At 32.0% G+C, this 26,838-nt stretch overlaps 2 protein-coding genes across 4 annotated transcripts in view; one reads left to right on the top strand and one right to left on the bottom strand.

Moving 5' to 3' along the window:
- The first annotated feature begins 6,701 nt into the window (after window positions 1-6,701).
- LOC127716303 (fibrinogen-like protein 1) lies at window positions 6,702-12,022 on the top strand. 2 transcript variants are annotated; one of them, XM_052222473.1, is made up of 6 exons: window positions 6,705-7,120; window positions 8,112-8,225; window positions 9,193-9,314; window positions 9,940-10,036; window positions 10,681-10,842; window positions 11,768-12,022. In XM_052222473.1, the coding sequence occupies exons 1-6, from the start codon at window positions 6,733-6,735 to the stop codon at window positions 12,004-12,006; spliced, it is 1,122 nt and encodes a 373-aa protein (XP_052078433.1). In that variant the 5' UTR covers window positions 6,705-6,732; the 3' UTR covers window positions 12,007-12,022. The 2 variants fall into 2 exon arrangements, with proteins under 2 accessions (XP_052078434.1, XP_052078433.1); XM_052222474.1 differs by lacking the exon at window positions 8,112-8,225 and having other exon boundaries at window positions 6,702-7,120.
- Window positions 12,023-21,871: 9,849 nt separating this feature from the next.
- The window catches only part of LOC127716304 (G-protein coupled receptor moody-like), a 51,792-nt gene continuing 46,825 nt past the window's right edge, over window positions 21,872-26,838 (bottom strand). For both annotated transcript variants that reach the window (XM_052222475.1, XM_052222476.1), the window contains one exon: window positions 21,872-24,278. In XM_052222475.1, coding sequence (XP_052078435.1) covers window positions 22,645-23,649 — 1,005 coding nt within the window. In that variant the 5' untranslated portion in view covers window positions 23,650-24,278 and the 3' untranslated portion in view covers window positions 21,872-22,644. The remainder of the gene's footprint in view (window positions 24,279-26,838) is intronic.

The following is a 26,838-nucleotide window of genomic DNA, read 5'->3' on the forward strand; positions in this document are numbered from 1 at the left end:
AAAATGGCTTCTTAAGACCAAGTATTGTCCATATAGACAATTTATGGTAATTACACAGCAGATGGTCTATTTATTTGATAAGCAAGTCGTAGTTCCTTAGGCAACTGTATAACTGTATTGTCAGGAAAAACGGTTTGACTCTAAAATACAGTCAAAAAATTACAATCCAAGTCTCAATGCATGATATGGTTGGATCAAATTCCAATACTTGCGGGTGCATCATGAGAACCATGAACGATATATATGGGTAAAGCAACTACTTAGTATTTAAAGTAAAATTTCACCTTACCATGAAAATTAGATTGAAATAAGTATTGCAATTATGAATTGTGGAATGTTTATCTATTTCTATAACGTCTAATGGTATGCGTGATTAATAAAAATAGTTCTCTTATTTTTTTTTTTTTTTTTTTTTATAAACTTTCTGCTACTGTAAAACTATCAACGCATTAGCTCCTGTTCATTACTATAAAAGTGAAACTTTCGCAAAAAGATTGAAAAGATTGTGATTTTTCTTTCATTCGCCCTGTTTATTGATAATTTTCTATGGTGTACGTATTTGTCCCATGTACATTTACTCCATATCCTTTCATTTTCTATAGGAATAAAAAAAAATATTTCTCATTCGTTTCTCGCCAAATAATTCTTAAACTATACGTCATTTATATGTCTTCATACGAATGCTGAAATAATTGTTTATTATAATATATGTGAAATATTATGTGAACAAAAATTGAAATATTTAAATTTGATCATTCGATTATGATGACTGAATGTTTGAATAACTTGAACGTACATGTAACCTCTTATAAATATTGCCTTGATTTAGATTATTGATATAGCAAACTTATGTCCTGGAATGAACTGTTTATCTGTTTATCTGGATAAAGATAGCGTGATCACTGTAAAAGCAGTATTCTAATTGATATGTACTTCTTCATAATCAATCTATAAACATATAATATTGACTTAATAGTTATATCATATAAACATCAGAAAAACATAATAATTAAAAGTGAAAGGATTATGATAAGCCATCGATGTTTTAGAAAAGTTATGATAATTGTAGAACAGCTTGTCAAGAGATATTTCCTCGTAAATATTAATTTATGATACAAAATGTTTACTTTTATATATGCAAAAGAGGCCCGTCAATATTGTATTTTGCTACAGTATCTTTGATGTTAATAATAATTACCCCCTCGTGAAACAAAGCAGCAGGAATAATATTTTTGCTGTTCCCTAAAAGTATGGATATTATGTAATATGTCCAGGTTCAACTAACAAATGAAAAGAAACCTGATTTTTTGTATATTACTAATATTGTGCCATGAAATGTGGCCTGGGGAAGAGTTATAGAGAGTCTGTAGTCTAAGAATCATGTCCGGCTTGTACTGAGCACCTAAGGGTCAAAAAGATTCCTTGTCCAGCTAGGGAAAATCAAAAGTGTTACATTGAACAATGAAATGCATTTCCATTATTTCACCTTCGATTCTTAAATGTGTTTTTGATTAAAAGAAATGAAAATAACACTTGATAACTTTTAAACGTCAGAAGCACTTTTCTGGATTAATCTTCATCAGGAACGGTCAAAACCAAATATAAGAACCGCAACAGGTGAAAAGCTACATGACCAAAGGAGACATAAAAAATAAAACCAAATGCATCTATGGTAAATCTTGCTTGAGAAAGTTGGAACGTAAGATTCTTACTAATTTCTTAATGTATTACGTACAGTTTAAGTACGGTATGTTATAGATCATGCTAGTACCGAAGCACTGACTATTTAGCTGATGATACCATCGTGAACTTATAGTCTACTAACAGTGGTATGAATTTTACGCGACCGAATCGTTAATCAGGATTTAACTTCATCAAGATCGCTCAAAATCAAATATTTGAAAGCCGAGGATATATAGAAACCAAAAATATTAAGAGTTATACGACCAAAAGGGTTTTAAAAAATAATAAGCAAATATATCTAATGTCAACTTTGCTTTAGGGTGTTAGAACTTTAGTTTTTTTATAATTTGTAAATTATTAAACGGACAATTTTAGAAAGGTATGTTATGATCATGTCAGTATCGAAGCACTGACTACTGAGCTGATGTATTGTATTTTTCGGATTATTTATTATTAATAGTTTCTTTAGTATCACTTGTAGTGCATGTTTTGTTTATAGCAGCCATCAATTTTCAATAATTGTATTTTGATGTGTTTCACCTCGACAATCTTCAAATGTTCTTCAGTTCAAAGCTATTTGCAATTTATAACATTTGGTAAACCTGCTACAAGAGTAATATGAATCAATTTTTGATTACAAAGTGCTTACAATTTCATTGGAAAATGTGATGTGTATATGGTATGCATTTACATAAATGAGGTTGCCAAATTGTTCAATGAAAAATTAAATCGTTAAAAAGTTTAGACGTGCATATTATAATATATTCCGTTTTAAATTTAATTTGAAAAGATAAAGACAGTTATATTATTAATGCAAAGAAGCTACAAGAGAAAATTGAAAGTTAAAAGTTAAATTATCCAATATAATAACAGAAATCATTCTTGATAGGGCCAAATAAATTGGTGTTAAAAATATATGCAAAATATGTATTCACCCAGATCAAAAAGGATGATGACACAATGAAATCATAAATATAAAGCCATCACAAGTAATTTCATCAACATTAAAAATGGGACGCTCTCACAAGTTTTATGTATCTTTTATGAGAACCAGAAGTGGGGTCGGATTTTTAACTTCTAGCACAGATGGTAACAGTCGTCCGTAGGAAATGTTGTTTTGTCTTCGAGCTTACCAGTCGTCGCTCTTATTCGTATATGACACGTGCTGAGTAGGGAAACAACAGATACAAATTTTAGAGTCCTCAGTTTAACCAGGCGGGAATCAGGTGAGCACACTACCTCAAGACAACAGAGGCAGTCAACATCAATAATTACAGGCATGTTTTGATCAAATTTAAATTGTGCCAACAACCTCTAATTGTTAACTCCAGTCTAATACAAACAAACAGATTGTATATGTCGGCCAAAGGTTAATATGAAATGAAAAATTTACTTTCCTGAATGCAACACTTATTTGGAATATAGGAGTTTTCAGGGAACGGCAACTTTGTTAACAACACTATGTGTAAACGTTTTCCGTTTTGTCTATTTTAGAATAAAACTTCAGATACAGTTGCATCAACATCATATATCTCAACCGTATGTTTTATATTAAAGGTCCCGCCGCATGTCATAAGTCATACTCCAGTGTCTTCAAAATTTCAACCCCTTCGCTACACCGTGAATAATCTATATCCGTAAGAAATAGCACAATTTAATATTCGAACGACTGTTTGATATGGTGAAGAAGTCCTTCAAGTATCGACCAATCTCGAGTTGTTCTTTATGACTGAGCTACATCGGTCAACCCGAGGTCAATCGGCTTAAATGACGTCAATGAACAGTCGGTTCTTACTGTGGCGTAATTACATAAGTATTGTGACATAGAAAATATCCCGGAAAGTGCATGAATTCAAAAGTCGTCTTTAAGGTCATGTTTTTGTCTGACTGTTAATGATGTCTTTACACTAAATCTATTGGATGTTGGATGTGTATTGATATATATTTTAGTCTTATATACATGATTTTTTTTATAGTTGTTATGGATTAGAACTAGCTGTCAGTAATTGCAAGTACTCTCAGATCTGTACTTAGTGTCCTTTTTGTTTTAAGGGATGAGGGATGGATAAATACACTGCTACGTCCGGTCTGTGTTTATGTTTGATGTTTTCTACTTTGTATCGATCTGATGAGTTACGCTTTTTTCAGCTGATTTTTATAGTTTGTTCCCATGTTGTGCTGTTACATCACTAAACCCAGGTTAGGGAAAGGTTGAGCGCTCACAAACATGTTTAACCCCGCCACATTCTTTACCTGCCTGTCCCAAGTCAGGAGCCTGTAGTTCAGTGATTGTAGTTGGTACATGTCTGTCATATTTGTGTTTCGTTAATTGTTTTGTTATAAATTAGGCCGTTAGTTTTCTCAATTGAATTGTTTCATATTTTTCATGTCGGGGCCTTTTATAGCCGACTATACGGTATGGGTTTTTCTTATTGTTGAAGGCCGTACGGTTGGCTATAATTGCTAACATCCACTTTATTTGAACTTTGGTGGATAGTTGTCTAATTGGCAATCATACCTCATCTCCTTATTTTTATATTTATGGTTTTTTTTTGATATTTTGGAAAAAAAAGAGTTCACCAAAAATTATGTGAACTTCAAAGTTCATACAAAAGGCCCTGCATGTGATACCATGAATTTTAATAATAGTTGTAGTCTCTTTAAAATATTTTTAGAGTGAAATAAATAGTGGCAAAATTTGCTTGCACTATTTCGAAAGATATACACTGAAACTGTTCTCAAAATGAATATTTCTACATTAATTTCCAACGAATATAGGCACCTTATCACTTGTCAATTGCATTTTGTTCATCTTTATAAGAATTTCGACCTTTAGACATTAATTGCAAAACGTTTCTCGAAATTATATTATTAGGGTATTCAGAGTCTTCTTTATAAAATTTGAGATAAATATACATCTACATATTTTTATTTCTGTCCGTGATTCAGGTTAAAGTCTCAATGACAGCATGTATTATTGTTCAACTTTTATGTTATTGTTCCGTAAAGTAACAAGTTTCTTTACAATCACATGAAAACCTTAGCATTGATTGATTTTATAGACGTTATGATTTAAATAAAGGCAACAGTAGTATACTTCTATTGAGCGAAAAAAAATCCGGGTCACAAACCAAAACTGAGGGAAACACATCTACTATAAGAGGAAAACAACAGAACAACAAAATCACTGAACTGCAACAAATCAAACGACAACATACATAGAAACGGACTATTTGATAACAACTGCCATATTCCTGACTTGGTACAGGACATTTTAAGAACAAATGGTGGGTTGAACCTGGTTTTATGGCTAGTCAAACCTCCCGCTTATACGGAAATGTTAAAAATACCGCTAAAATGACAACATTACGTGACAGGAATACAGTACAAATTAATGCAAGATCACTCAGGACAGAGAAACACATAATAATAGTACTTTACATCTCAGAATAACAACGGACACCTCCCATGAATCCACGACAGCACACCAGGACACCACATACGAACTATAAACTGTGCGTCACACGAATGTATACACAGGTCCTTGATAGAGAGTACCTATAAACCCTGTGTATACATTCGTACTGTCTATCAAGGACCTAAAATTATAGTTCGTTTGAGGTGTCCTGGTGAGCTGTCGTGGATTCATTCTAAATAATATAATAATATAATAGTACATTATATTAGTCTGAAACGGACTATTTAGCATTAACAAGTGAAATACCTTATAATAAATACATACGAGCGTCACTGATGAGTATTATGTAGACGAAACGCGCGTTATTTACACCACTGGGTCGATGCCACTGCTGGTGGAAGTTTCGTCCCCGAGGGTATCACCAGCCAAGTAGTCAGCACTTCAAATATATGGTCATTTTTATAAATTTCCTGTTTACAAAAGTATGAAATTTTCGAAATATTAAGGATTTTCTTATCCCAGGAATAGATTACCTTAGCCGTATTTGGCACACCTTTTTGGAATTTTGGGTCCTCAATGCTCTTCAACTTTGTACTTGTTTGGCTTTATAACTATTTTGATCTGAGCGTCACTGATGAGTCTTATGCAGACGAAACGCGCGTTTGGCGTATTAAATTATAAGCCTGGTACCTTCGATAACTAATTATATATAATAATATATCTTTGTCTTAAATTTGACGCTGATTGACAACTGAAAATTAGAATCTATGACAAACGCGGTAATTTCAGCTTTCATATTGTCAAAGCATTAACGGAACCAATTTTACTGAACCACATGTGCATTTCAACAATAATGTCTCTTCAGTGATGCTCGAGGCCAAAATATTTTGAAAGTCCAAAAACTAATACAAACGTTGAAAATCTAATATACCCAAAAAGAACCGAGAGTAAAGCTAAACCCGGTCATGGAATCGGAGCTATGCGTGAGGGAGATACATTCCTTAATTTAAAATGAATTCGAAATTTAATAATATAAAATTTAAACAAAACAATATTTTGCCATTACTTTCTATTTTTTAGTAGAACCATACCAGCTACATGTTTCACTTGTTTAAAATCGACAATTAAATGTCCATAGAAAATTTGTTTACTTTAAAGTTTATAAAAAGAACAAAGTCATATACTGGAAAGAAAATTTCACATGCACGACTTTATTAGCACAGGTCATAAAGTCGTGTGACCTTTTTCCAACATGTGTATGTATCAATTTCTTACGATTTAAACGTTTACTAAATTTTGTACTATCCAGCTGTTGTTATACTGTTAACATTACCAAGTTGAATACCTTATGACAAAAACATACGGATCTATCTTGGAACCCAGTGTATACTTTTCTTTTTTAGAACCCTTCTTTTATCAGCATTATAATAGATATCAAATTGAGCTCTACGCGACAGATGTATTTAGTCACGTGAAATTATGAAGCTGCAAACTAGGTCCTTGCTAGTACCTGTGATGTATATTCTTCAATACATAGGTTATTTGATGGTGCAAAATCATTATACGTACTTGACACTCTTCTTTGCTTCTTATCTAGAAGAGTATGTTGCTATAAAAACAAACATCTTGAAATGTCATTATATAAGACGAAACGAGATGACAACTTACTAATGAAGCGAACAATTACATGTATCAATTTAAACATGGATAACTTTATGGTGTGTAAATATTTGAACTATATATTGATATTTGTTTTGTTATCACCAATGACCACTGGAAAAAATGACGAAGAAGTTGATGTTCCATTAGTCGATAATCAGAATGCTCCATTGGTTGCGACCCTTGATATGTCAAAAGTAAACAGACATGTAAAGAAATATGTTCGAGAGGCCGTTGAAACAAAAATGGAAGATATTGAAGGAAATATCAACGAATACGTTTCTAATATTGAAAAAAACGTCAGTGTTGGCATCAATGACACACTCATGTCAATAGTTGAGGAAATTTTAAAAGAAACAGGTAATTCACTTTCTTGTTTAGAAGATTTTAAGTATCGTCCTTCAACTCTAAATATTTGTTTAGTTTTTGGGAGCTGAGTTGTTATCTTATTCACGTTTAGACCACATTCTTTTATTAATACTTTAAGAATAAAGTAGGTCAAATTGCTTTCAAGGTTGATAAAAAAACCAGCATTATATTAATTTACAATGTAACACTTAAAATTTCATGTAAACAAAATGAGATGTCGGTAAACGCAATTGAGACAACCACCTAACAATAAATACAAGTTAAGCGCAATTATATTTATCTTTTATGTCTTCGAACTTCTAACCAGTTGGTATTAGCGTCAATACTGTTTCGAAAATACGCTTCTTTCGTCTAAAATGTGCACTTGTTAACATCAAGAACGAAGACTTTGATATGGATGAATATTTGCTCGATAAAATTATTTGAAGTAACGAAAAATAGCCAAATTATAAAATGCAAATCTTAAATTGGACAATTCGAACTTGCTTTTGGTAAATAAAGAACTGTAGGTTAGCGAGAAAAAAAATTCTGAAATTTGATAAAGTATGGAGATGGTGTTTGGTAACCAATGAGAAAACTATTCTCCAATAATGTGGATGTAAGCAACTTTAGGTTACCGAACGGCTCTCAACAATGCCCATACCGTATAGATAGCTATAAAAGTCCCCGATTTGACGAAATCTGAAACATTCAATTGAAAAAAAGCAACGGCCTGATCTATGAAGAGCCAATAAACGAAAAAAATAATATGACAGACTGATACCAACGACAACCACTGACTGAAATATGGGCTCCTTAATCCACCATGATAACTGATTAACTGATTGTTTATGTAATAACTTTGATTTAAGTCATAAGTTTAAGTTACTAGATATATTTCTCTTTTTATTTATTACGACGTTTGATTGTCCCTCTGGTATCTTTCGTCCCTCTTTTGCGTTTAATGCATCTTTATCTTTTTTAATTCTTTTTTGTGCTGCAGGATATGGCAACGAGAATACCGAGAAAACTTTGCAAGTTCAAGAACAGCTAATAAATGTAGCAACAAGATTAAACATTCTTGAAAATATCATTAAAAAGTGTGTTATGAAAGAAGGTAAGACATTAGATAATTCTGTTGAAAAAATATACACTTTTGACATAAAATTTCGCGTAAAAAATAAGTGCATAAATATGCTTCTGCTAGACCAGACATTAACAGAAAGGGGAAATGATAGACATTAAAACCAATAACTGTATCCTAGAACTAATAGTAACATACAAGTTGATTTAATCTTGTTTTATGCTGCTTTTCAAATTACGCGATAATTTTGCATGTTTTTGTCAAAGTTTGAATATACGGAACGGACACCATTATCACATTCCACACCTTAATTGGTATAGTTTTTTAGTTAAGAATGTCCATCTTTTTTACTAATTACAAAACCAAAATGCCTAAACGAAACCATCTTTAGACATTTAGAATTACGTTAAAGAGATGCAAAAGATTTCAAAGGGATATTTAAACTCATACCAAAATGCCTACACGAAACCATCTTTAGACATTTAAAATGACGTTAAAGAGAGGCAACAGATTTCAAAGGGATATTTAAACTCATACCAAAATGCCTAAACGAAACCATCTTTAGCCAATTAAAATTACGTTAAAGAGATGCAAAAGATTTCAAAGGGATATTTAAACCCATATGTCGAAAAAAAAACTGACAATGCCACTGCAAAAAAACGAAAATCGACCGTACTCAAAGCAAAACATACAAAACTAAAGACAAAATACACGTTCCCTACCAAAAAAATGGGGGCGATCTCAGTAAGAATACACGAAACATGTTAAAATAAACGTAAATAGACTTATTAAGTTGTCATATTGTAAATTTTAGTTAAGATTGGCAATTTTTTTACAACAGTTCTAGATGTAAAATGAATTTAGTTGACATTGATACTTCCTTTTTGTAATATCATTATTGATTATTTACATATGTTTTATTTGGAGCTATAAGGTATCATGAAGTGTACCTATAGCTAATTAGACCTATTATATTTACCATGCACAACACTTTTTTCAGTCAAACCTCTGGAATGTGCCGATATCGACTTTATTAAAGATGGCGTTTTCCTAATTTTTCCAAAGGGTTATAATCATCCAAAATACGCTTATTGTGTTTTGAAAGACAATAGAAAATGGACGGTAAGTATATTGTCTCTGAATTTATAACACATGCAGTAATAGTTGCTCAAAAATACATTAAAACGTCATCAAACAGTTACCAGTTATTAAATTCATGTCATATTTTATCATTTGAAAATGTACTTCTTTGGTTTTGAAGACCTTGAACTCGTAAGTTAGCTATATATTTCAATTAACGAATTCACCACCAGTTTTTGGTGGGGTTCGTGTTGCTCAGTCTTTAGTTTTCTATGTTGTGTTTTGTGTACTGTTGTTTGGTTTTGTTTTGGTTTTTTTTCTTTTTTAACCATGGCGTTGTCAGTTTATTTTCAACTTATCAGTTTGAATGTCCTTTTGGAATCTCTCTTTTTCGACACACATAAAAATGAAACAATAAAATAATAACAAAAGATACAGAAAAAAGGGAAGTCCATAAAACTGGACAAAATCCAACGTTAAACTATATCAACCAAAAGGAACGAATGGAAAACAACTGTCATATTTTTTACTTGTAGTACCGAATGCAAAAGATCAGCCTTATTTCAATAACCAGTATTATGGAAATGACTAAAATGTTTGAAATATATTGAGTTATATTGCCAAGTTGTAATATAGGGCATAAACATAAATATATTTTCTATGTCAGGTAATTCAACGACGTTTTGACTTCACTGTTAATTTTACTAGAACATGGAACGAATACAAAGAAGGATTTGGTAATGTTAGCGGAGAACATTGGTTAGGTAATCATTTTGGTTATAAAAGGAATAAATATGCACACTTTTCTTTGTTGTACCTTTGATTTCCGTATTTGATTTGAGCAATCGACTATGTCTCTTTCCTTAATATGGTCTATCAGAGAAGTAGGAGAAACTATTACTCTTGTTATTCTTAGATTAATAAAACAATTAGTTTATACACCTACAGAATACACAAGCAAGTTTGAATGTTTATTTGATATCTTTTTGTTTTTGTAAAGAATATCATGGAAAAATAGAATGCAAAACACGAACGGTAGGTCATCTTCAAATAATGGTAACATTGAAAATTGAGGAAATGTCAGGAAATGGACTTTATCGAATACAATATGTCAATTTAAGACTTTTTGACGAGAAACCTGCATCAGATACTGACAATGGTTTTTCGAAACAGTATTTCATGAAAATTTTAAGATATCGGGTCAATAAAGACTTATGCGAAAATGATGTAGCAAATGACTTTTGAATTAGGTTCACGTTTATTCATATTTATATATATTCCTTCATATAGATTTATAAGTTTGAATGGCCCTTGGTACTTCACGCCCTTTTTCCTATTTTAATATGAGTATGTGTTTAATCATTAATCTTATTTTACTTTAGATTTCTTTTAAACCTTGTATTTGAAGGGAATGAATATATTCATGCAATATCGACTAATGAACAACATAAGGTACGATTCGTGCTGGAAAAAGATGGAACAGAAAAATATGCGGAATACTCAAATTTCCGAGTCGAAGATGAGCTAAATAAATACATGTTGAATATATCAGGCTATAGCGGTACTGCTGGTATGTTTATCATAAATGTTTCACTGTAATTGTCGCGGTTGATTGATTAAGATTAATGCTATGTTTGTGTAGTTTACATGGAAATTATTGAATGAGATACTTTTAAATCATATAAATGTTAAGAAAAAATACTCGATTTTAATTGATAGCGTAATGATATATAAAAAAGATCCTTATGACTTGTGGTAATATTGATTCGTACGAGGAATCGATCAATTTGCTACAGTTCCAATTGTCAATTTGTTCACAACATTAACATTGTTGAAATACTGTGCATTTTTTTCGGTTTGTAATCATGTTCTTTTTGAACTTCCATAATTGAAAAAAAACTGGTAAAAATAATTTCGATTGGGATATTTCTTTTCATTTTTAAGTAATAAGAATAAAATGAAATTTGAAGTAAACGTCGTTTAGACAAAAATAAAACGAAACAAAGAACAAAAAAAGCCCCAAACAAAACATCTACTTTTATGATCAGAGACGAATTACAATTTTGCATGGTGTCTATATCATTGGTTGTTTGGACTGAGGTCCAAAGCTTCATTAACTTCAGAAAGACCAAGCGTTCTTCTTTGGTGCTAACGAATTGTGATTATTTAACTCGGATGCTTATGAATCAACGATGACAGCCAAACTTTTGTACTTTATACTTTGGAAAACCTTATTTACAGTGGTAATTTATAAATAGGAAAAAGGAGTAACTACTGTTCGTAATTTTATTGACAAATACATCGACGTAACAAATAGCGTGTGTCACGAACAATTGTATTACATTTGCTTTCTTTTGGAAAGAGTAAAGAAAAATGAGGCTGAAAATGTTAATTAGGAATCAAATAATAAACCGTGACTTTTGTATTAGTTATATATGATAACAGGTTATTTGTAGTGATAATTAGTATATAAGTATTTATATATTATTCTACAGGCGATTCCTTAATCAATGTACGTTATCATGGAGTAGCAAATAGACAATTCTTTTCTACTTATGACCGAGATAATGATGGTGCCAAATATGGTAATTGTGCAAATGACAATAAAGGTGGATGGTGGTACAATCAATGTTATCGTGCAAGTCTGAATGACATGATTGGTGGTAAAATTGATTGGATTGTTAATATGGGTTACTACTTGGAAAAATCGTTGGTAATGATAACAAGAGAATAAAAACATGTACAAATTGTTTTACTTTTGCAAAGCTTATATAGAATGTTTTTTCCAGTAGTTTTGGGGAATCTAAAAACATAATCCTTTTATATATATATTTGTATGTTTTGTCCTGATTTTAAGCTCTGTCATAGGATCGAAATAAAATATGCCGCTTGTGTTAAAAAGTTCAAAGCTTCAACATTTACTATCATATGATTTGTTTATTACATATGATTACATTCAAAGTTGATTAATATGCCAATTTAAAGAAAAATACTTATGTTACCAATGAAACAGATGGGGTCTCGTTATGAATTCCAGAGAAAATAAATGCGAAATCACGAATTCCCGTAAAAATAATGTGTCCATTCCATTGCCTGCATCATGATATAATTAAATCCCGAATTTTCGAATTCCCGACGATTTAACTGGCTATTCCCGAATTCCCGCTAATTACACGGCTCAATCCCGAATTCTCGAACAAGGTCCTTCCGCCCCACTTGTAACAGTTCTGTGTCATGTTTCACAACTTGTATACAGACGTTTTATATAAGAAAGGAGAGACTATGCCGTTTGAAGTAATATAGTATACACAATACCAGCTTATCCGTATATGTCTAGTAAGAATGGAAAGATTGAGTACAAATCAAATCATTTGGGATCCGCTTTGTTATAAATATAAATATGAAAATGTGGTATGGTTACGAATGAGACAACTATCCATCAATGACTAAAGGACGAGGATGTAAACAACTACAGGGTACTGCACGGCCTTCAACAATGAGCAAAACCCATACAATATATTGAGTTATAAAAAGCCTCGGAATGACAAAATTTGAATCAATTTAAAAGGAAAAAAACGACAACAGCCTTATTTTTTCTAAAAACAACAACCGAAAAACACATACAGAAGACAGCAGGGAGCAACCGACGAAACAACTGATGTATAGGCTCTTGAATTGAGACGGGTACACAAAGAATGTAGTGTGATTAAACATGCTCATCGACTTCAAAGTTTCCCTATCCGTGGACAGTGGTGTAACACTACAACATAAGAACACATTATCAAAATAAGTTGGAAAACGCTTGACTCATCAAATTGGAACTAAGCACATGTAAAAAAAAATGGACCAAAAAACTAAAACGCAACTAACCGATTTAAGAGGAACTTGCAGTTACTGAAAGCTAGTTCAAAGCAAATTCAAGCTTATGAACAAAGCATGTTTCCCATACTAAAATATCGATCAGTACACATCCAAGGTATTTAGTATAAAGACGTCACTAACAAAAAAGAATGGCCTTGTGCAATTCCAAAATATAAGTATCGATTGGATGTAGGACTAAAACTGTTTATAACTGAACAGCCATTCCTATTTGGTTACGTTTTCCTATGATAAGATTAAATTGATAACCTATCATACAAAGTTCATGTATAGTATCAATAAGTTTACACGGATCGTATCTAAATTTAAGGGCTCTACCAAAACAGCCCCATAGTAAACATTAGGATATGACACATGTATATGTTAACAAAATCCTTGACTTCATAATTTACCAGTAATACATAGATAACGTTCGTTGCAATCTTAAACTTCACTGCAGACAGGATTATAGCGAACGAGTAAGGAAATATACACATCGTAAGAAGGGGCATTTGAACATCACCGTCAAAAGAAAGGAACAATAGGAAACGAAAAATCATCTCTTTGTATAGATTTTCCCGTGTGAAACTGAAATATCCAAACCTAGAAAGGGATGAATATTGTTGTTCATATTAGATTGATTAAAAATCAGTTTTCTTGTGTTAAAGAAAGGCGGAAGATCAAATGATCATTCCAATTCACAATTCGAAGACAAGTCTACAAAACACAACATAGAAAACTAAAGAAGAAATAAATGTTCAAAGTGAAATTAAAATTCTTGATTATTGAAAGCAAAAATATCATTTAAGTAACAGTAAGGGGCTTACTTCATGTGTCTTATCAATGGAATTTAGATGGATCGTTAATGAGTTCAGCCATAACTTGTTATTCGAAACTATATCGAACGAAGTATGCTATTGAAGGGGTGCATTTAGTGTCCATAGGAATACCTGTTAAATTTTATTGCCAGAATATTCGACAATATATATTAAAAAAGAATCAAGTGATTTCTTTATCATTTTCTCCCGTTTACACCAATGTTTTAGAAACAAATTGGTGGTTATGTGTTCAATGATTTAATCTGAAGCTTTGGAGTTTATTTATCGAAGTCTCTAGAATGATCCTTTCCTCGAAAATTATTTCAAATATTTTACAGTATTTTAACGATGTAACATTCTTTTAAGACTTAAGTTGTTCTTTTTCTGAATATGCATAAATATTTACCGATGGACATTAAGCAAACAACAATAAAAGTATCAATCAGATTTTAGAGTACGGTCAAATATGTCGACCTGTAGATGTAAACATCCCAGTCCTTTGATCTTTGATGGATAGTCGTCCCATTGACAATCATACCAAATCTCCTTATGTGTATACGCATAACCCAGAGGATGACTTTGTTTAACGTATCAAAACAAGTCAAGTTATTATACAAACTTAGTTCATTCTGCATAAGTTCCTCAAGCACAACTGCACTTTATTTTTTTTCTGCTAGTGGACTTTCAGTCTCGAGGGTATTATCAGCTGAGAAGTCAGAACTTCGGTACTGACATGATTTATAACAAACCTTTGTTAACATTGTCCGTTTATAAATTATTATATAATAATAAGGTGTCAACTCCCTCAGGTAAAGTTGACTTGAGATGGATTTGGCTATTATTTGTATGTCCTTTGTGGTCATACAACTCTTCGACTGTTTCTGTTCTTATACATCATTCGGCTTTGAGCGTTTCTGATGAAAGTAAATCTAGAAAATAACTTCGGACGCATGAAATTTACAAAGTGTTGTTTTCATTTTTTAAATAAGTTCCATCGCGATGTGAAGCCTTTATTACAAAATTCTCTGAATTTGATGACTTAATAATGTTTGTTGATTATTCGAATATTCCTTCAAACAACTCATTAACGAATGATCGTACATGTATTTATCACAAACAGATTTGTTTTACAATTTTTGAAACACAAAAACAATCGGACAGAGGTAGTTTATTATTAAAGTCATTTTTCGGGACAACCACCTTGATCTTCTCATGCGGTTATGGGTTCGAAACTCGGCTTTTCAAACTGGATTTTCGTAGCAAGTGTTTGTTCTATTATACAATGGAAACAGAATTAAGGAAGGAGTAAAGACTTGCCGAGAATGATTCAGAACCATGTATCTGGGTAAGTTGACATGCAATCCTGCGGACAGATACATACTGAGCTAGAATGTCAAATAAGTTCGACTGAGTGTGTCGGTCTCGTACAAAGTACGTAATATTCGAATCATATCAAAATGTATTCGTCGAAATTATGCATGCAATATTTACTGCTAGACGTTTGTGACTGGCTAGTTGTCTTTTGTTTAAAAAATTTCAAACATTTAAAAAAAATACTGAAGAAGGACGTGTCTCGTGCAATGAAATTCGACATCAAATAATTATACATCCGCCAGCACGTACTTTGGATCCCGATATAATGTCAATAATTGCATATTTATTTATCCTACACTTCGAAACAGATGTTCCTTCAGCAAAGTTGTTAATTCGAGTGTAGAATGCTGATGATGTATTTATTGTTTCCGCTACGTCCTCACCGACATTACTGTGTAGCTATAAATTCCGTTCAGCCGAAATATAGTTCTAATTTATAATAGTTATTTCTTACAGATTTTTTTGTTTCTGGAAAGGGTGTTTATTTCTTTTTAAAAATGTTTGAATTAACTGTAATATGACCGAAAACTGAATATTTGAAAATAAAAGCTAAAAATTGTCTTTAGTTCAAAAGTCATTTTTTCTGTGATTACATTCATATTGGTGCTAAACAAACGTAAGCATCATTGAAATTTTCAGGCATTTTAACATTTTTCCTAGATAAGGTTGAACTTAATGCGGATCCAATTTCCCTTTGTTTTCAACTAGTGTTACTTTTTTAATGTGTCATTAGTTTTACAAAGAAATCACAGTCAAAACTATTGTAGTCTGATGCAATCAATATGTTGAATGTTAGAATCCTCAATAAAAGTACAAAAGAGTAGATGTAACGTACTACACAAAAAATAGCTTTTCCAAAGTACACATTTTAGTATCAATTAGAAAGACTGAGTACAAATCAATTTTAAAGATCCGCCTTATCCTTAAACATATTTTTGATATTTTATTGTTGCAAAATAGCCAAATATTCTAAAATGTTTTGGTCTGAAGCACTGAAATTTAATTACCGAAATACATATCAACCCGATGTACTTTCTACAGTTTACGGTAATGTTTAAGTTTACAAATAGACAAGAGAACATTTACTAATTGAAAGCTACCGTTTAATATGTGTTTAATTGGGTAATATAAATTCTGTGATACATTGTACTTTTCATGTGTCAATCGAAGAAAGTGTGCTTGAAGTTGTATAATTGCATGGTGTTTTGTTTAAAAATAATCATAGAGATTTCAAAAGATATGAATGAGTTGGCGTAAACTCTAAGAGTACGGTAAACTATGTACTATTTGCTAAAATACGGCATAGGCATAATATTAAGTCAAGTATGGCAACAACAATATATAATTCAAATACTTACTTTTCGTCAAGTAGGCAATTATAGTATTTTTCGAAGAAACAGAAACAATGAGGTAACTTTTATTTGTCATCGTTTATTTCAAGCTAAATACAGATAGTCCCGTTGTTTTTTTGCATTAATTTTCAATTTGCCCTCTCACTTTACCTACGCCTACGTTTAAAACACATATTATATTATTTTGGGACTTTAAAATTAATCTTTAATGAATATTATGTTATATTTTCTAAATCAGTACCCTTCTTTCAACCAATGAGCTTAATGGCGTTTCCGAAATTATCAAAAATATAGGTGGATATCTTGATGCCAAACAACGTATTGCAATTCGGATGCATAAATAAAAATTCTACCTAATAAAATGATTTTCCGAAGTTTGTCGAGAAAATCGATTTTTCATGTAACCGATGACTTACGAATGTATCTGTATCATTATTAATGGTTACAATGCATTCAGTGACGGCATTAATTTCTTAACTCGGGAAGTTCATTGTGACTAAGGTACATATGCCTCACTGAACTACGTGTAAGATAAACGTCTTAATATCTTCTTTCAGTTTTCAATTAGTTTAATGTTAAATGATATTTTTACCCCCATGACCATTAACTACTGATCCTATTTGCCATAAACCGATATTTATCACACGTCTTACAAAGAACACGAATTTTGAAATAAAAGAAGTATCTTACATTTTTAAAGAACATTTTTATAACAAGCACTGCAATAATCTCTTGATAGCCTGTTTGCTTGGGTTCAGTAACCTGTGAGTTTAGATTTCCGTCTTGATCAAATTGGATACTTTAAACTTGTATTTTCTTCTCCGGAATGAAAGCGAAATTTAAGCATAAGCCAAAGCTTGGCGGCTAAGACACACAATAATGAGTACGGATAACATGACGTGATAAGAATTGGTTGGACTGTTTTTAAGAAATACATGTAACAAGGATATTTAATTGAGATTCTAGTAGCGCTACACCAAGTTTGATACAAGAGTGTTCCATTATAAAATCCTGCTAAAACACTAAAGATATGTATATTGTAGCTTGATATACCAAACACTCTAAGAGTGTGTGGGGGAGTGTTTTTGGTGTAGGCTAGAATTGACAAGTCATCCACTTTAAGTTCAACTGTGTTTTAGACAACAGCTTCTTGTTTGTTTCTGCATATCGGTTGTTGCGTATCTCCCAGTTGATACAGTTGTTCCACAGCATGCATATGAGATTCCTACTTACAAAAAAAAATCCTATACCGAGAATTCTTTACAATATCGTTTATGGCATCTCTTCGAAAGCTTTATGAACACCATAATGACAAAGTTGATCTCATCTTTCCCATTGAACTTGACTACTTGATATTACAGATGAATTTTAGTCGCTTCATATCTGACATTTAGAATTTAACCAGTAACCCTGATCAGATTTTAATGCACGACCAAAAAATGATTTAAATTTTCTGAGAGTGAACTAGATAGTTGCAACCTACCGGTATCACCGGTATAAGGAGTATACAAATTTCCCAGTTGATACGGTATTCCAGGGTTTGCATTTCCTATCATGATGTTTAATTGATTTATTAATTGGTTTTTGCACACTTGCTCAACGTTCAATGAAAAAAACTTTCTTGAATATTCAGGACATTATGATTTCTAGATAGGTGTTTGCTTCTTACTTGAAGGTTATTGAATCAAAGGTTCCTAATTGCAAAGTTGAACAAAAGTTAAAACTTCCATCATAATCTGGAGGACGATTACGAAACGTCTTCGTTACAGATGATTACTGATTCCCTTTGTTATGATTCCCTTTGTCACATGTGACACCTGTGACACAACGTATCTCATCAGCGGATTCTTACTTGTCGTCAGCAATGGCTTTCATTAATGGATCAGAAAGCTCGATTTATTTTTTTTTTTTTTTTCATTTTTATCGTGTTGCACAATCTTTTTTAATGGTGGAGGGTGATTTGTCTGTCTTTTCATATTGTTTCCTTCGGCTATTGTGTGTTTGGTCTTTCTTTAACGTTTAGGCTTTTTGTTTCCACTATGTACATGTAATTTTACTTTTCATGATTATGGAATACCGGTGTCTGTGTCAGACACGTTTCGTTTGTTTCAACAGTCCCGTCCTTCTTTCTTTGTTCATTAAATTTCTCTTTTCATGAGTAATCCTATTGGTGTTCCTGGTAGAGCAGAAGGGCTTACTTTTCCTGAGCACCTTAGTACATAACGGTATTTCGTGGGGTTCTTTTTGTTCAATCTTTTTTCTGTGGGGTGTTTATCTTGACTTGTTTTACTCTTTTTGTCTCTTTTCTTTTAACGTGCTGTTTTCTGTCGATTGATTTGTGTGTTTGAATTGTATTCGGGTTTTTTTCAAATAAAAAAACATTTCTATTGTGCGTATTTCGCATATAACATTTTCTATAAAAAAATAAGTGTACACATGTCGATGAACGATGTAACTATCACTGTATAAAATTATTATTGTAGTAAATCTAATCAAAATTGAAATTATTATAATAATTTAATCTTTTAAATATCTTTATTTTTATTTATTTATTTTTTTATATATATTCTAAAAACTCATAATACACGTAAAAGATGTATTACTTGTAAAACATTTACAGGTATCAAACGTAGGTATGGGATTATTTTAACGGAAAATTTATTGGCATAATTGCCAGTCCATGTCCAAATCTAAACAATCCTAATAGATCATGTGAAGAACTGCCAAGAAGGAAGTTCAATTGTTGTCAATTATTTTGGAAATTCTATCAATGAATTACAATTAATTATACATATTTCTTTTTAATTTCATTCACAGATAACTAAACTAGAACAGTAGACAGAAATCAAGTTAGGTTATCCACATATTGATAATCACCATGAAATTAAAGATAAATTCTTATAAGATAAACAAGGTAATAACACTGACGGTACCCATTTTACTGTGCCTGGTGCGCATTTCGACAATTAATTTCTCTTCAGTGATCCTTCAAGCCAAAACTTAATACAAACGATGAAAGCTTACCATTTTTTACATTCGTAGCATTTTCTTCATTTATCTTCATACAAAACTATTATAAAAAAAATTGAAAAAGGCAAAGACGCATTAACACGTTTGACCAAAAATTGACCTATGAAGGTGGTCAGAATTTTCATAACTCAACTTAGAGGAAAAGGTGCAACTTAAGTTAAATTAATATTACAGCCAATAATTTATCAAAATGTGAGTAATGATCAACAGTCAATGCCGAAACATTATCTTCTGGTAAAGAATATCTCTAGTTATACAGGAAATTATATAAATGTCATTTAGTAAAGTAGATGGAACTACAACAAAGCGAAAAAATCACATTAAAAACATAGGAAAAGGGATCAGAAAACATGACAGAGACAAACATTTACAATTGAGCAACGTAACTCTTAAAAAACAGGGCGTCGATTCATGTGCTCCGAAAAGTCAGTAGTTCCTGCTAAAGTAGTGACATCCGCGTTGACGAGTCATATCCGATGACTAGGCATCACACAATCTTCACCATTTTAATATTTCATAAAAGGTAATACTTTCCAAACCTACAACGATCATCATTGTTACATTTTGACTGAGTATGGATTTGTATGGCGCGTAATTCATGTGACATTTAGTTGTTAATTTCTGTGTCATTTGGTTTATTGTGGAGCGTTGTCTCATTGGCAATCATACCACATCTTCTTTTTATATATACCAGGAGATGCTTACCCTGTAGACGCACCCTGCCTTGCTCTGCATGAAGTTTTTGCGTTTTTCGTAGTGATTTATCCCCTTTCTTTGGGGGTTGGGGGGATTTAACAGTCAACCAGCAGATGTATTGACCCAGTGGTAGTAATGTCATGCTTGCTAGCATGATTGAAACTCATAATAAACCGTTTTATACCTTTTATGCTGGTTATTAATTTAGTGAAAAATCAACTTTACGATTCCTATATAATAAAGCACATTATCTTTATAAATAAGAAGATGCGGTATAAGTACCAATGAGACAACTCTCCATCCAAGTCACAATGTGTAAAAAGTAAACAATTATAGGTCAAAGTACGGCCTTCAACACGGAGCCTTGGCTGACACCGAACAGCAAGCTTTAAAGGTCATATTAGCATAGTACGCTTGCAAGTTTATGTTGCATGATATATACTAGTAACTATGTTAACGGTAACAAGTTTTTGGCACCAGATGCGCATTTCTACAATAAATGTAACTTCAGTGATGCTCGGGGCCGAAATATTTGAAAATTTAAAAGATAGTGAAGAGCTGATAAACCAAAAAGGACAAAAAGTATAGCCAAAGCTGTAATATATAAAAAATATATAAAATTCTTATCTTTATTTGATTGAAACAAAGTGGTAATTTTCTAAATGACATGACATTGTTTTAAATAGGAAATATGTTCTTGTCATATATCTCTTCAGTAGTTTGATATCCCAATTCGCAGATACACACTATATTCCAATCAAATAGTTTCTGATTTGAAACTGAATATCATGTACATACCTTTTGGAGACCCTTATATTACTCACAATGTGGATTGTTTTGTCAAAATTTATTGTTGATGTTACTTCTGTTCGTACACCTTTTGCTATTGTTTATTTTGTGTGTTACTTCTTTTCGTACCCCTCTATTTTATTGTTTTATTTTCGTACACCCTTTTTTTTCTTAATTTTTTGTCGTTTCTTTGGATTTGCCTAGTTCAAGTATTGCCTGCTTAAATTTGATTTTTGATACCCTCCTCATTCCCCATCTTGACATAGCTTTCTTCGCGCGAATGAGGTTTGTTGACAAGTTTCAGCGTACGTTTTTTCTACCCTCAGGCATTTACATTTACATCTATTGCCACAAATTGCACACTTTTTAAAATTTTCGCTTGCTAATGTTCTTCAACTTCATGATTGATTTGGATTTTCAACTGTTTTGATTCAAGCGACACTGGTGAACCTTGTGTAAAAAAAACTCGTGTTTGGCGTATATAATTATACACCTGGTATTTTTAATCATTTTATAAACTGGTGTTTGTTTCCGAACGCATGCTGGTCTTTTCCGGAGAATACTTACTAAGTACAGTTATCCTATTGAGAAAAAGATATGATTATCAACGGCTCATACTGTTAAGGAGTTTTTGAACATATAAATTACATGTGAACTAGATGGCATTAAACTTCAAAAAAACTAACAATGAAATGTTCTTTTAATAAATTGGAAATACCTGTTAATAAAACAAGATCACTGGATATATTTTCGATTAGAATTTACATCAAGACATAATTTGTTTTTGATTTGGATGTAGTTCTTAAGATGTTTTGATTTTTCAAATATCAATTTGGAAAAACCGTTGAAATGAAGCTTAACTTGCACGCAAGTTACTCTGAAGATGCTATTATCTGTTTTATTGTTCTGATTTATTATGGAATAATAAAGTTTAATTGAAATGATGTACTTTGAAAAATATGTGAAAAGTAGACTAACAAAAATACCGAACTCCAAGGAAAATTCAAAACGGAAATTCCAGTATAAAATGACAAAATCAAAAGCTCAAACACATCAAACGAATGGATACTTTGTTTCATACAAAATAATTTATTTCAGACATAAATATATTTAAAAAACAATTCCTTCAACAGAAAACTACGGGTTGTGTTCGTTATGCAGTCTTTCATGGTCTTATACAAACCTAATCACCACAACATTGAAATAATCTTGTCATGTGTCCACTTTCTAATCTGCACAAAGGATTAGATAATAGGAACTAATTTTGTTACCAATTCATAATTTTGTCGACAATGTTTTCAACCTTTGTTCTATTAAAAAATAATTTTCGCATTCAGCAAAGCAATTTGTTAATACGGAAACAACCCTATCAAACATAAGTCGACATCCTGTGTTGTTCAATAACAAGTGTACATAAAAACTAAACAACATTGTCAACAAGAAAAAATTAAGACTTTAAACATAAGTTGCAGTTGGACCCCTTCTCAGTGGACTTTTCTCACAGTCTCCTAGAAGAAATCGACGATATGCTGTCCGGAAATTAAGGTCCATCACCGTATACACTATCGGATTTGTACAATATAAGATCCAACCGAGAACAGTTGTCCATAAATGGTGAATCGGCTTCGAAAATGTTCTGTCGTAAACATTTACTATAAAATATGGAAATGTTCCTAGAAAATATACACCGAATATACATAACATCATGGCCGACAGTCGCAGTGCTCTTGTTTGAGATACGTTACCATGCCATTGACTTACACGCTTGGAACTACCGTAAGCCACGCAGCCTATTCTAGCATAACAAAATATAATAAAAATGCATGGAACAATGAAGCCACATGTGACTGTCACAATTCTATTTGATTGGTCTATACCTTTCTCAAAAGTACAAGCTAAAATGGCGGGAACAAAGGTAAATCCTCCCCAGATTCGGAATGATGGCGGAGCTGTAAAAAAGAGTGGTAAAATCCAACCAATGGCTATCGTTATCATCAGAGGTCTTTTCTGTGAAAGATTCTGATACTGTGCTAAATGTACCACGTTGAGATACCGATATAACGCAATAATCCCTAAGTGCACCAAAATAACACCAACAAGTGTGTACCTTATACCACCGGCGGCGCTACAAAACTCCTGCGGGACTGCGTTGCTATGGCGATGAAATATAACTGCCTGCAAGGGCAAAATTAGACCACAATATAAAAATCCAGCAAAACTTAAGCTCCCAATCAAGATACAATTGATGTTATTCCGTAAACTGGAGAAGCATATTGCGAGAACTGTTATTATGTTGCCCAATCCTCCGATGATGCACAAGATTATCGCGATAATTTCTAGAGTTAGCAAAGTTCCTGATTTATCACACCACCATACTGTACATTCCTCTGTTCCATTCATGCTTAAATCATTGAGGAAAAAATGTCGTAAACTGTTGAAAAACTCTGTCATTGATTTCATTCAAAAACTCTCATCGTCTATCTAAATGTTATCGAATTACACTTTGATGTAAATTGTTTTAATTTTAAAAGTAAACTATACGTATTGAGCTATTTAAAATGTATATACTAGAATTTCTAAATTAAATGCATTTGCATTCGATCGTATAATACACGAGTGCTTCAAATCATTTCAAATCAAGAAAAGATATCTTTAAACGTTTTAAAAAGAACAGTTTGATAAACACAACTGCCAAGCCTAATCAAACATTATTTTTCTTTCTGTAATGTAGAACGTTCTAGTATATTTTACACAATAGAACAAGGCGTAAGTCATTCAGACAGCTATTGATTCTATTTCAAAGTTATCCACGTTTTTTACTCGGAAGAATGATTCTTTAGTTTTCAGAAAATATAAAGCAACATATTCTTTAATAAGCTCGTAAAAGATTCATATATCCTATGAATCAGACTTCAGACGTTTTTATGATAACTTCCCGATGTAATGTTATTGGTTTTAAGCTTCAATGTTTTATTATATAACCAGTGATGCGTGTGAGTGCCAGTATTTCCGAGATTGCTGTCAGGGGGTTAAGTCAAACTTGATCCACACTTGTCAGACATAGAGATTGGTATCATTCTCTTTCACACCTGCAGAAGAAAAAAATCAAATTTGAAAAGGATAAAAACTGCTTTATCACAATAACACCAACAGATTACCAGATCACATGCAAACATTTTCATATGACGTAATGAGTAAAAGTTAAGACGTTACAAAAGTTTCCAAACTTATATACTTATATATATATATTTTATAAAATATTTTTTAAACAATATTTCCAGCTCATATCGATGGATAATTTCGACATTTTACCCCATAGAACACCTATTAGTATAATAGCAATCATACAATATTTCATACTTTTGCGTAAACGAATTGCATCTGCGTCTTACAAATGTCAAAATGATATACCTTCATAATTTATTGATGTTCTATAAAATAAAAATAAAAGACATCTATTAAAACTTTGAAATTTCTAGATCTCAAAATGAAATTAATAAACCTTAGTGTTCCATTCTTTTTCAAAAGATTTCAAAAATTAGAAGAAAAAAAAACTGTGTAATATATTTTAGGTGGAAGGGATGTGTATCATTGATGTCTACTTACAACGTTTATTCAGAATTACTCAGGAAACATTTATAAGGAGGGTACAAATCTCAAATTTTGTTTATGATCACCAGCACAATTTCTATATCAATGTTACATAACAAGTTTCTGCTTAATAACCAAGGATATCTATTTTATTTGAATAATAAAACATACAACATTCCTAATGTTTACTGTTGGAATCTGATGATAGATTTGATCTCATGGAGAGTGATTGCAATTTAAAACTAGATTTATCTGTCTAAGCTTTCATCTTAAAAGAATCACAGCGCAAAGTTTCAGTCAACCTCATAAATGCAGTTTTTAAATCGTTGGTTTTGCCAAATTAAAAAAAAAAAAAATAAAACATTAAACAACATGTATACAACCTTGAAAAGAATATTAGGGGATGAGAGTAAATGAACAAAAACCCAATAACACAATTAGATAAAGCAAAAGACAAAAAGAGCACACCGTACGCCAATTAACGAAAGGAAAGTGTCAATATCACATGCTCAACCCTGTAAAACGCTTTGTTGAGATTGATGCGTTTGTGGATTGTTGCATAAAGTCGCGCCAACGCGAAACGGCTGCATCACAACTTGCCCCAAGAAGAGACGAAATGGTTGTTAAGGTTTCTAGTTTTTACAACATCAAATTGTGGAAGTGTTGAGGCGCATTTGTTACATGGTGTTTTTTGTAAAGTGAGTTTGGTGGCTAAATATCTGCGAGTATTATCAAAACTTGATAATCCAAATATCTGAATTCACAATTCAAACACTAGATGTTCGTTCTTTTATTTTCGCATCCGTTACTTGTATAATTAAAATTCTATAGGTAAAATAAGGTAGTGTTTTGCAATTGATTTTGAAAAAAATAAGTTATCAGGAGTTTGACATCTTGTATTTTTGTACAATTTTGGCGAAATAGTTATAATCATTGATCGTCCTGAACATGCATGAGAAACTTGCCACTGGACGTTAAGCAACCAACAACCAATCAATCATAATCATTGAAACCTCATTTGTACAAAGTCTGGAATATCCTTTAAAATTACTTATGCGATTGGTTAACGAAACAGTAAAATTCCATGATGTTCTGTAGCTTCCGCGCATAGATACACCCACCACAGCGTGAAATTTTAATCAGCATATAGATCAAGGCATATAAAGGATAACAATAGATTGAAATGTGTGATTTATTAACAGCAATGTTATCATAGAAGGACAATGTGGAACTTATACAATCCAGGAGTACAATTAAAAGTAAATAAAGACGGATTGCAATAATTTTTTGAATGGGTACGGTATTGGTACATTTTTTTATCCATAACATCATTCAAAACTGTCATTTACACCATAGTGCAATTAAACGTAATTGGGTATCTTACATGTATCATGCATTACCATAGAATAAGATAAACTATTTAAATCTGTCATTTTGCATTTACCATAAAATCATGGTGTAAATTAGATACACCTAATAGGATTAACACCCTCATGGGTGTACTTGGACTTGTTTAAATTGGGTTATTTGAAATAAAAACAGAAAAAAAGTAAGATTGAGTATTTTACAATCAAGCGAAATGGTTCCATGGCCGTTGAAAATGTTGTTTTGAACCGAAAATCAATCTGATCGCACACAGAGTCAATGCAATTATCAGGGAGATACATCTGTTTTACACTTTATCTTATGCATAATTAAAGAGCAATTAAGATTCAGTCAATCTCTTTTTCAAAAGAAGCTTAAATGTTTTTGGAGGGAACCTGAGAGTATTTAAATAACCTTATTGAATGAGCCGTTCTAAAAAAAGTGCTGATCGGTTTTAGATTGAGTCAAGTCGTACAAATTTCATTCTAATAAACATTACCAGTACTGTAAATTTGCAAATTATCGAACGTTCAATGGCAATGAACCTGGTTAAAACCGAAACGGAAGTCTATCGCTATAGCGATATCCGACCTGTATATATCGACGCACGGCGATATATAAACAAACAATATTTTTTAATATATATATCTCAACCGTCATGTGAACGGAAATTCACTGGCTACTTAGCTCGCT

The sequence above is a fragment of the Mytilus californianus genome, unplaced genomic scaffold, assembly GCF_021869535.1.
Source record: "Mytilus californianus isolate M0D057914Y unplaced genomic scaffold, xbMytCali1.0.p SCAF_9, whole genome shotgun sequence".
In the NCBI taxonomy this organism is placed as follows: Eukaryota; Metazoa; Mollusca; class Bivalvia; order Mytilida; family Mytilidae; genus Mytilus; species Mytilus californianus.